Source organism: Condylostylus longicornis, unplaced genomic scaffold (genome assembly GCF_029603195.1).
Source record: "Condylostylus longicornis isolate FDR11 unplaced genomic scaffold, ASM2960319v2 ptg000009l, whole genome shotgun sequence".
Lineage (NCBI taxonomy): Eukaryota > Metazoa > Arthropoda > Insecta > Diptera > Dolichopodidae > Condylostylus > Condylostylus longicornis.
The window spans coordinates 3,726,769-3,739,518 of NW_026577978.1; the positions used below are offsets into that span (position 1 = coordinate 3,726,769).

A 12,750-nucleotide genomic window follows, 5' to 3' on the forward strand; every position below is an offset into this window, starting at 1 on the left:
TACATACGTATATTGTTAATTATAATATTTTAAATAAATAAATTCCCAAAGATGATAATAATAATATTAATATTTAATTGTTACAACATTAATTCTATTGAGAATTTTATTTATACGCAATAAAATTTATTACTATAGCTAAAATTCTTACTTGAATGATTTCATAAATAATTATTCTATAATAAATTTTGACAAGGACTTAAAATAATTCAAGAAGAAAATTATAATATTGTGTATATTATGTAGCATTTCATATAAAATATAATTAGAATTCTAGAAAATAATTTTTAAAACTAAACATATAAGTTATAACATCTATACTATTTTAATTATTTTATAGTTAGTAGGATATACTCGTTAGTAGGATATTAATTAAGGACGACTATAAGATTTACATTAGGCGTTTTATCTTAAGCATTATTGTATTGAAAATTTTTAATTAAAAATTTAATTTGAATTTATTTACATAATTTATTATTACAATTTTTGATTTATTGAAAATTCAAATCGAAATTTAAGACCGGTTTCCTTTATAAATTAATAATTAGAAATTTTCTGGATCTGAAATGTACATATTTAAAATTTTCAGTTTTAAATGATATAACAATAATTGTTAATGAAATCTGTTATAAATTGAGGTTAAAACTTTCTTTTCAACTGAAAATTAAATGTGTGCCAAAAACAGTAGTTATTCAAGGAATTTAAAAGTGCTTGAATATATTGTAAAAATTAAAATATTCGAAAATAATAGAAAAAGTTATTTTATACAATAAGAAATAAAGACAATTTTTTTTGAAAATTTCTAATTTTTCAAATGCGTTGTAATAATATTTTCCTAATTATTATTTTCGTAAGAAACTAATATGTAATTCAAAAATATAAGTAAATGTATAAAATTGTTAAGTGCTCCGATGGTGTTGCATTGAATTTGCAATCAAATATCCTTTAAAGAATAACTAAATTCATAATCTTTTATATTATCGCATTATTGTCATATTATTATGTAGGAGTGCTATGCCACAAATTATTGTAACTATTAAAAGAGATCGTCCATGCTGTTCTTGCTCATCAAATTCTCTATATTTTAGAATTCTGTAGAAAGTGTAGCTCTAATTGCACTATAACATTTCAAGATTTAAAGTGAAATTAACCAACCGCATAGTACACTAATATTACTTTCCCTTTGCGAAATTTTTCTTATAACTTCCTTCAACTAGAAAGAATAAGCATTTTTCCAATATCGTCCTAAATGTATGCAATTTTTTTTGAGATTAAATATTAATCAATAGTATGCAATTATTTTTAATAGCTCCATTAATTTATCATATTTGAATTAAAAATTAATAATAAATTAATTGTATTCAAAAAATTTTAAATATTTAAAAATAAATTTCAATAAATTTGTCAAAAAAAAAAAATAAAAACAAAGAAAAATTAATGAAAATTAAATAAAAAATTAGCCATATTTATTAAATATTTACGAAAAATTGGTTATTAATTTAATTTTCAATGAGGTATGTTAAAAATTATGAGATTAAAATTGTGAAGTGTTCTAAATTTATAATATGATATTTTCTAATAATTATAAAATAAAAAAAAATTAATCAATTTAAATCCTACAAATACAATAAAATTTTTATTAAAAAATATTATTAAAAAATTAATTTAAAATAACAAATTCAATTAAGTGGAATGAATTAAAAATTGAAATTTTTGAGTAAAGATTTTTTTTTATAATTTAATGTGCATACAATTTAATTGAATTGTTAGAATCATAAAACAGAGACCTTAATAATAAAATTTTTTATTAAATTAAATTGAATCTTGAAGTAATTTTTAATGTGAACATAAAATTTTGTACAAAATAAACATCGATTATTGTATCACATTAAAAAAAAAAAAAACAAATAAAAATTGTAGGATATTAACCTCGAACTTTGATTTCAACTGAAAAAAGGACAAAGTCTTTGAACTTTTTTTTTTCTCTTATTAATTTTTTATTTTTCTTGTTCTAAATAGAGTCAAAAACAAAATAAAAAAAGGCAAAGATTTACTTAAGAAGAAATGAGCAGAAAAGTAAATAACTTGTAAGAGAAAAAAATTCATCCTCCCCTTTCTCTTATAATAAAAGACTACAACAAGTAAAACACATAAAACCAGAAAAAATTACTACTGTCGCAGTCTAGTAAACAATCGATTTGAATCGTCTTTACAATTCAAGAATTCCAAAGAGAGGCGAAAAAAAAATAATAACTTTCCTTCAGTATTATAAAGAAAAGTACAAGGAGAGGACAATATAAAAATAAAAAAAAATTAAAACAAAGAGCACAATACTAGAATACTAGAATAAAAAAAGAGCAAACGATTAAAGTGAAACAAAACAAATGCTTTGTTTTCACTCTTTTAACAATTTTTGTTTTTTTTGCGTTTTATCTCTAGTAATTTTATTACTACAATAGTAATAATACAATTGAAATTGCATATATGATACGAGTAGTAACAAAAAAAAAAAAACCTAAAGAAAATGCAAAGGACCAAAGAAAGGACTAGTACAATATTTGAAAATTCTCGACAAGAAAAAAATCTTTGTTTGTTTTTTCCAATTTTCTTGTTATTAATTTTCATTTTCTTTTAAAAAATATTTCTCTCTTTTGTCTCTCTTTTATTGTAAATTTAATTTCCTCTTTAATTTCATTCCATATGAAGTTGTATAGACAATTCATTAGTTGCAAAAATTATCCTTTTAAAAACTAATAATATTAAATTAATTTTTTAATTAAAGAATGAATAATACTAATATGGTCCATATGTAAACTAATAATTTTGATATTAAGAAAATTAAAATAATAATAATTAAATATAAAAAAAAGGAAAATCAAACAAAAAATTTATATTGAAAATTTTGTAAAATAAATATAATGTGTAATAAAATTTTGTAATTAAATTGTATATGAAATATGAATTTAAATTTTTGTGAATTTAAGAATAAATGCTTAAAATTTAATTTATGTAAAATTAAAATACGAAATATAAGATCATATTGTGAATGAAAATATGAAATTCAAGTGATTTGTATAGAGTGCTCTATTATAATTTAAAAGTAAAAAATGATATTAGTAATTTTATAATTATTCTATTATTAGATAATTGTTATTTTAAGAATAACATATTGTCTGGATCTCATATTGAAAATATAATTACTACTTACAAAAAGTGCATATTTAAATAGGGTGTTGTGCATGAATTTATTCAAACCCTTAGTGTATTTCGAAAATGTTTTTTTAATATTTTACACTTGCATTTAATTTATTTTATGTACAATTTTCGCATTTTTAACAAAATTTCTAAAATTTTTAAATTATTCGCTAATTTTCCGATTTTTGTTTAAGAAATGATCTGCTGCAATTCAAAATAAATAAAACTTAAAATTTTATTAAAAAGTGAACCCCAATATACATATAAGAAATAATGCAATTCATTCGAAATATTTTGATTCAAAATTTAAAGGAAAACTAAAAAATTAAAAGTGTTCCTTTTCTATTTTAAAATGCAAACAGCAAAATTAAATTTAAATACAAATGTAACAACAACAAATTCAAAGCAACAACAACAACAACAGAATAATAAAACAATAATAAATTCAAATTCACCACAACCACCAACACCACCACCAATAAGTCATTTACCATCATTTAATCGTATTAATATTAATAATAATACAAAAACATCATCAACATCAGATGATCAACATAAATTACAACAACAAAATTCAACAACAAATAATTCAAATAATATAAAAAATTCAAATAAAAAAAATTTAATTAAAGTAACACAAGAAAAAATTGAATCATTTAAAAATGGTTTACAACAAAATTCAATTATATCATCAATACATCAATCATCAACATCATTATCATCATCGAATTCAATATCAATATCATCGTTTTCATCAGGAACTGGAAATAATTCAAATCAAATAGTGGGAACAACAACATTAATACCTCAAACAACAACCACAATATGTGGACAAGGATTGGCAACAGGAACAACAACAACAACAATACAATTTCCTTCATCATCATCTTTAAGTTCAAATGAATTTAATTCATTAACAATAACAAATTCAGATAGTTGTAGTATAAGTAGTTTTAATAGTATTAATAAATCAATTAATGATAATAATAGTCAAACATCAAGATCATCAAGTACTGAAAATAGTCCAACAAAAAATGCAACAAAAAGTAATTCAAGTAGCCCATCATATAAGGGACGTGTTTCTGAATTAAAAAATTGCATTGCAAAAATAAATAGTCGTGGTTTATTTTCATTATCATCATCATTATCATCATCTTCATCATCATCATCGACATCAACAAATTCGACAATAAAAAATTCATCGACATCAGCAACAATTAATGAAAATGATACAATTGGAATTTCTACAAGTAGTAATGCAGTAGCTGCTGCTGTTACTACTACAACATCATTAAAATCTTTTAATAATATTAAAGATGAATTACCATTAATACCAAATTCAAATTCATTACAAAATGATTATATAATTTGTGATTCAACAAGTAATATTGGCAATAATTTAAATCAAAATAATGGTACATCACCAGATGATATTTTGACAAAACCGGAATTTACTTCAAGTATGTTAAAAAATTTACCGGTAAGACAAAAGAAAAGTGTTATACAACATATGGATAATTATTGTTTATTTGATCCAAGTGTTGATTTTATTAATGAAAAATCATTAAGTACATCTGGTATTGGTTTAAATAGTAATATTGGTGGTGGTTGTAATAATAGTGGTGCGGCAAGTATTATTAGTAGTTATTGTACTACAAATAATACAATTAGTAGTGGTTGTGTTAATAATACATTAATAAGTTTAAGTAATGATTATAAGCTTCCATTAGATAATCATCAACGTCAATCATATTATCAAAATAATTCAAATAATATAAATTTATTAGATAATACATGTGGTGGTGGTGGTGTTAGTTGTGGTAATAGTAGTATTAATAGTAATATTATTAGTAATAATAGAAATAATGATATACGTGGAATAGATTCAAATTTACAATGTTTTCCAATAAATTCTTTGCCTTATAATAATGATAATGATTTTGTTGAAGAAATTATATATGATGAAACAGCTGATGCATATTCAGCTGGTAGTGATGAAGCTATTTATACAAATATATTAAAAAATGGACATCATAGTGATACTGATTCAACATATCATAATTATTTTACAATTGATATTGATAATATTAAAAATCAATCATCAAATGATGAACAACAACATCATCATCAACAACAAAAACAACATGAAAATAATCAATCATATTGTGTTCAAGATCAAAAAGAATTTATTGAAAATAATACGAAAATATTAGATAATAATTTATTAAAAGTTCAACAACAGCAACAACAAATATCATCAACATCAATACAATCTTCAACATCATCATCAGCAACATCAACAACATCAAGTGTTGATGATCAGAATTTAACATCATCATCATCATTGGCAACAACAGAAAGTTCAACGAATGCAACAATTTCAACAAATTTAAATGATTGTAAATTATTAGAAAATGAAAATAATTTATTAAATGAACAAGATAAATTACAACAGCAAGAAGGAGAGCAACAACAACAACAGCAACACCATCATCAGCAGCAACAACATCGGCAGCAAATTATATTAAATACAATGATATTAAGTAAATCACTTTCAAATGTTAATTCAATACGTTATGCATTAGCAAATCATTATTATAATAATGAAAATAATCAATATCAAAATCATCAGCAACAACAACAACAACAACAAATGCAGCAAGACCAACAATATCAGAAACATCAACATTCAATACAACGTATTATTTTAGTACCACGTTCTAATACAAATGAAATAAATTATCGTAATCGTACAATACCAATTGAATCAAATTGTATTTTATTTAATACGGGTCGAATTTATAATATTAATAATAAAAGGATACAAACAATAAAAACTAATACAAATATAAATAATTGTAATGGTATTGTCCAACATCAATATAAAATACGTAAACCAAGACCGTTGTCAACAAATAGTGATGCTGATAGTGGTTTTTTAAGTCCAAATTCACCAGATGAATTGAAATTCAATCCAGCTTTATTGATGTTAGAACAATGTGATAGTATTCAAGGATATATTGAGGTATGTTCATATATAATACATATATATGTTATTAAAGAAACAATAAAACGTATAGAGTGTTTATTATATATATATAAAAAAAAGGATAACGTATCCTTAGAAATATAAAAATGAGCAAAAAAAGAAAAAAAATGCCACTTCTTTATAATATTTTTTTTTTGCCTTAAAATTTTTGTGTTATTGCAAAAAGGATAACAATTTATATATATATATGTATATATTGGGCTGAAGAAGAGAAAGTTTCGTTTACTACGATTCTGTATTTGGTAGCCATTTCAAATATTTTTATTATAATTTATTTTTTTTTTATCTTCTTCGATTTTTTTTTTAGCTGGGGTGTGATTTGATTAGGTTCCATTCTTCTCATTTGAATTTTTGTTTTTACTCGTTTTGCTTTTTTTTTAAATAATAAAAAATAATCAAAAGGATTTACTAACCAAAAATCTTAGATACATACCTACATATACTTACTTAATGAAAGAGGAAGGGAATTTAATGCATTGCTATGTGAATGTTAGAGGAAGATTTTGAATGAAAGAAAAAGCAAAATAAGAATAAAAAGGATTATCAGGATTTTTATGGAAATTTTTTTTTTTTAAATTTTTAACTTTTTTTTTAAAATATTTTTTTTTTCTTTCAAATAAATTTATGTTTTGGTTTGGCAAAATTTTATAAAGGACAATTTATAATAAAATATGAAAATATTTTTCGATGACATTTGGGAAATATAGTGGGGTACTGAGGTGTAGCAAGGTGCTTATTATATAGGTGTAGTTCATTTGGAATAGGCTTAAACTTTTGAAAACAAATTGTGGTTATTTAATTTAGTTTTGCTATATAAGTAGTTGTTTCTACCAATAACAGAGTAATTTCTTTTGAAAAATGAGAAATTCAAGTTTGTGCTACAATTTTTAATAATTTTTGTGGTTTTCAATTGTAACACAAAATTTTGATTTATTTTTTTATTCAATGTGAGAAATATTAATTATGCTCTTAAATTGCATTTTATTCGCAATTAATTCAATAAATTTCTAATTTTATGAATTATTTTTTCATGTCATCTTTATATTTACGAAAAAAAACCTATGAATATTAAGGTTTATATTAAATAATATTGTCATTTTTAAGGTGTAAATGCTCGAATTACGTATAGGAGTTAAGTACTTTAAAAAAATCTTAAAGAAAATTATCTGTGTATACAAAATTTAAGGTCAAAATAATTTATTAAGTTTCATTACCTTAACCCTAACGACCCGGCTTTCGAATAGTGTAATTAGCAGATATTTCATATGTGAAATCTGCTGCCTTTATATAAAAGAAACTGTCTATGATGAAAAAAGTCGCGTTCAAATTCAATTCACCCAATCATGTAAAAACGACAGAGAAACAAATACATTACCAGTTTAAGCTTTTAGGGATGTTTGGACTTCACTAGTATATATGTGTACCAGCCGGATCAAAAGTGTTCAGATTAATTTAGCTGTAATTGAGGAAATGGATTTCTTAATTATTAATTAAATTGTTTAATAAATTGTAGCATATACGATATTTGCAAAATTCCATAAAAGGTCTGAATTTTGAACATTGTCTGAGCATTGTTCCTAAAATTAATAGCTTTATCTTTTAAAAATACGGTTTGGTTTTAAATTAAATTTCCAAATATTTTATATTTAAAAAAAAATCATGTCGATATTTTAAAGTTCAAGTCAAATTTAATGAATTCGATAAATTTTTTTTTAATAAAATGACAACCTACACGCAATTATTATGAATTGCTCATGATAAAAAGTAGGTCTCTATTTGAACTGAATACAAAAGAAAGGTTCCACAAATTTTTCACTTATTTTTTTTTTCTGTTATTTTTATTCTTTCGATAATTTACTAAAAATAACTTTGTGTATCCTTATAACAATCCTTTTTTCTTATAATATTATTACATAGATTTTAAAAAAGAAGAAAAATTAAAAAGAAAGAGAAAATCTGAAATCTAGGACTAATATTTTTCTTTTCTTTTTGATTTTACACAAAAAACAACAAAAATATTTTGGGTTCCTTGACTTTTTTTTTTCATTTTTTATTTTCGATTTTCCTTTTGTGTTGTTTTTTTTTACTGTTATCCAGCCAATTTTATTGACTTCCCTTTAAATTATTCTTAAATCAGTTTCCCTTTTTTTATTTTTATTTTTGCTCTTGTTCTTTTTTTATTTTCTTAATTTTTCGGTTTTAACTTAAAAAACTATACAACAGAATCTTAAGAGAACACAAAAAAAAAACAACCTTTTGTCTTACAAAATAATAATGAAATACAATTCTTTTTTCTATGTGAAATTACTGTAAAAGAACAAAAAGGATAATAACAAAAAAAAAGGAAACAATAAATGAAAAAAAAAAGGATTCTTAAAAGATTTACAGGTTTATGAGACAATTTACATTTTATTTTTATATTTTTTGGAATTTAAAAAACAAAAAGAGAGAGAAACAGAGAAAAAAAATGAAAAACTTGAGACTTTATACAACGCTGCCAAAGGTGCGGATTTATCTTCAAAATGAAGGCTTTTTGGTCATATTTTTTTGTGCAAAATTTCAAAATAAAATTTTTAAAATTTTTAAATTTTTCATAAAAAATATTTTTAAAATTAAGGTTTTAATGCTATTGAAATTTTTTAGAAATTAAATTTTTAACACTTTTTTACATATTTTCCAAAGTTCACAATAAAACATTTTGACCAAAAAGTGAATTTAATAGGCAACGTATATGGTAACGTTACATCCATGACAGAAAATTTTTGATATTTTATTGAATTTTATATTAGATGACTTGACGCGTTCACTAAATGACTTATGACATCATATTTCATTTTGTATGTCATTAATTTTTATGTTTGGTGTCTGATTGGGTTCGAATTGAAATCGCGATATTTTGGTTTTCTATATTTCTTTAAATTAAATTTCAATTGAATATCTCAAATCGTTTGTGAAGATTTTGTTTTTTTTTTGTATCAATTTTTCAAAATGAAGATTTTATTTTGAAAACTGAAGATGTTTGAGCTATTCTATTTGGCAGCACTGATTATATAATTTTAAAAATATGATCTGAGAGTGGGGTGAGTGCGAAAGAGAAATGCAATATTATTGTATTCGAATTTTTTTTTTTGGTTTTTCCTTTTTCTCAATGTATTTTCAATATTATATCATAGATTTGATTCTCAATTTATTTTTTTTTTGCTACTATATTATAGAAAAAATCATGTATAAGGAATAAATTTCCATATTAAATATTTTTCGGTATACAAAATACAAAATATCAAAATATAAAAAGAAAATTTTTTCTATACAACATATAAATTTTTATTTTTAGGGGCCAAAAATAAGAGAAAATGAGATAAAATAAATAACCTCATAAAACATGATAACTCATTATGTATATTGTATCACATAAAAATCAAAACAATTTAAAATAACAAAAAAATATGACCGTAAATATAGAATAATACTAAAACATGATATTAAATCAAGTCATATAAGAAAAACTCACCATCTTCCATTAACAGAATACATATGTACGTCTACTTTATAGTATATTACATAAAATATACTCATTCCATTCGAATTCAACTCATTTTGTTCTTGTATCATTTATTAATTCACGCCTACATCATGTTTATAACATGCTCTTTTAGATTGCATTGCATTGTAGACATTTTCTCAATATAATGTTTAAACTCCTAAAATCTCTATCTCTTTTCTTATTATTTTTTCATTTTTTTTATAACATTCTTTAAATTATTATGCTCATACTCTAAATTTACTCTTATTTATATCTACTCTTATATTTACTTTATATCTCTATAAATGCTAACAGTTAACCTAACATTTTCCATATCTGCTCTCATTTTACATTAAAAACCATCAAAATTATTATATTTTCTCACTTAAATTTTACTTTTATTAGTTCAATATAAAAAAACTCAAAAAAAAAAAAAATATTTTTCTGTTATATACTTTTTTTGTTGTTGTTAAATTCTTCTCATTTTTTTTATTATATTCTTTTGTTTCATATTAATAATATAAAAAATAATAAGCGTTCTATTGAGAGCATAGAGAGACAGAGGGTGCGAATTTAAGGTGTTAAATTCTAAAGTCTTTTATTATTATTATTATAATAGCATAAATATATGTTACTTGAATGTATACATGAACATATATATTGTGTACTATTATACTATTAATATTATGGACAATTTAAATGCTTAACTTTATGTACCTTTTATAATATTTACTATCATGTTAAAGAATAATGGTATACGAGTATAATTTCATTAAGTTTTTTTCTTTTAAAAGAAAAAATTTTAGAGAATATCAACAATGTAAAGTGGTTTTCCACTAATTTTATTCTTTATATACAAAATTGATATTTATATACATATGTATATTGAATTGTAATATGATTTTTTTAAAATATTGCATGTATAAAAATGTTGTGTGTCCAGGTGGTTGTAAATATGATATTAGGTGTGGTATAATTTCAAAAGAAATTTTTAAATTAATATTTAAAGAATTTTTTGTAAATGTTTTTTTTTTTTTGAAGAATTTCTATAATAAAAGAATATATAAAATGTAGAATTAAACAGGAATTCTTAAATATAATGTGATTTATGATCTGTTAAAATTTTTATTATATAATATGTGTTATAATAATAATGTTATGGTATATTGTGAATTTTTAAATCTCGAAAAATCATAAATAATGGGAGGTTACAGATTATTTTCGAATAATAAACTCCAAATTAAATTGCATATTTTTGGGGATATGCACAGATCTTCAAAGTTGTATTTTACTCTTTGTATTTAGGCAAGAACTGTCATATTTTTAGTATGAGTTTTGAAGATTTGTTAATTGAATTCAACTTTGCTGCTATGTGAATAAAATTTTATAAAATAATTTCGAAGCTCTGAATAAAACTAAGGGTTAGATTTAGAATTTCAGCAATATTGTTGAGGCATTCGCCAACTTCAATATCTATGATATAATTCTGAATAATATTTTATAAAAATTCAGTCGAAATTTCAATTATTTGAACATATTTTTCTGATTCAGCAAAATTTCCACATAATGTGTATTATTATGGTAGAAAATTACATATTTTTAGGGATATATACAAATCAAAAAATTTTTATATTTTTGAATTTTACTTAATCATAGAATAACATATGTAATTTATTAATCAATTTTTGAATAGTATAATTAACTATTAATTTAAATAATGTTTTAACTTAACTTAAAAGGGGTCTTAACATAACTTAATTTAAAAGGATGTCCCAAAACTTACGAAGTAATTTTAATATAAAACACAGATTTATGGTTAAAAATTGTAAAATTTTTCATTGATTTATATAGTATATAGTATAGGATTATGAATGTAATAGCATATATCTGGTAAATAGCCTGCAAGACTTTGCTGGCACGTATGCATTCTTTTTGTTAAAATTTTCTATGATTGTTTTGCAAAAATATGGCCGAATTTCGTGTATATAGCGTTCAGTTTTCTCCTTCAAGGCGTGGATGGTCATGGGCTTGTTGACATAAATCCTAGACTTCAAGCAACACCAAAGAAAAAATCCAACGACACTAATCGCATGGTCTGGGCTGCCAATTCTGATCACCAAAATAGGAAATTACACGAGCAGGATTCATGCCGTAATTGAATAGTTTCTCGGATTGTATAGCATGTGGCACCGTCTTATTGAAACCATATGCAGTCCAAATTCATATCTTGCAATTTTGTCACAAAAAAACTTGACTATCACGCTATAAATCTTAGAAAAATTCATTACCAATTCAGTTTTAAATGGCGAAACACTATTTACTTATCTAGGAGAATGTGCTCTAATTTGCTTTATTTCCAAAAAAACTGTTTAAATATATCTGGTTCTCTGGATTCCCGGAAATAATAAGAGTTTTTCAATTTGAACTCTTAAGAAGCAAAATCAAAAAACAAAAAATATGATGAGGTATGAGGAAAAACTCTCCAAAATTTCTTTATTTTTAGAGTTTTTCGAGAAGAAAAAACAAAAGATTTTTTATGAATTAGATTTATGAATGTTTAGAATGTCATAAAAACTGTTATATTATAGCTATATATCGGTGTATTATAGAAATAGGAGTGAGTATATCTATATGTTTATATTTTTTTTATTTTCCTGCTTTTTTATTATACTTTTTTTTATTATTATTTTTATTTACGTACACTCACATATAAATAATTTGAAGTATTTTGTGAAGCATTTTGTCTTAACAAAAAAAAAAAAAATAATAAAAATTTACAGGAAAAAATTAAAACAAAAATACAAAAAAATTCAGATATAAGCAAGCCAACTAGCTATTTGTGTATTACAAAAAAAAATTTCCCCAAAAAAATGTAAGAAAATCAAAATTGAAGCATACTTATAGGGGCAATTTAAGATATAACATGTTATATAATAATATAATACTGCTATGTATGTGGATATATATATATATATATATATAT

The 12,750-nt window shown here is 22.5% G+C and overlaps 1 protein-coding gene across 1 annotated transcript in view; it reads left to right on the forward strand.

Annotated features, from left to right (window-relative positions):
* LOC129618558 (ras guanine nucleotide exchange factor Q-like) overlaps positions 1-12,750 on the forward strand; it is a 46,245-nt gene that overhangs the window by 13,387 nt on the left and 20,108 nt on the right. Inside the window, exons 2-8 of the mRNA XM_055533367.1 lie at positions 3,954-4,241; positions 4,407-4,937; positions 5,079-5,231; positions 5,427-5,555; positions 5,619-5,673; positions 5,947-6,008; positions 6,072-6,220. Of these exons, the coding sequence (XP_055389342.1) occupies positions 3,954-4,241; positions 4,407-4,937; positions 5,079-5,231; positions 5,427-5,555; positions 5,619-5,673; positions 5,947-6,008; positions 6,072-6,220 (1,367 nt within the window). The remainder of the gene's footprint in view (positions 1-3,953; positions 4,242-4,406; positions 4,938-5,078; positions 5,232-5,426; positions 5,556-5,618; positions 5,674-5,946; positions 6,009-6,071; positions 6,221-12,750) is intronic.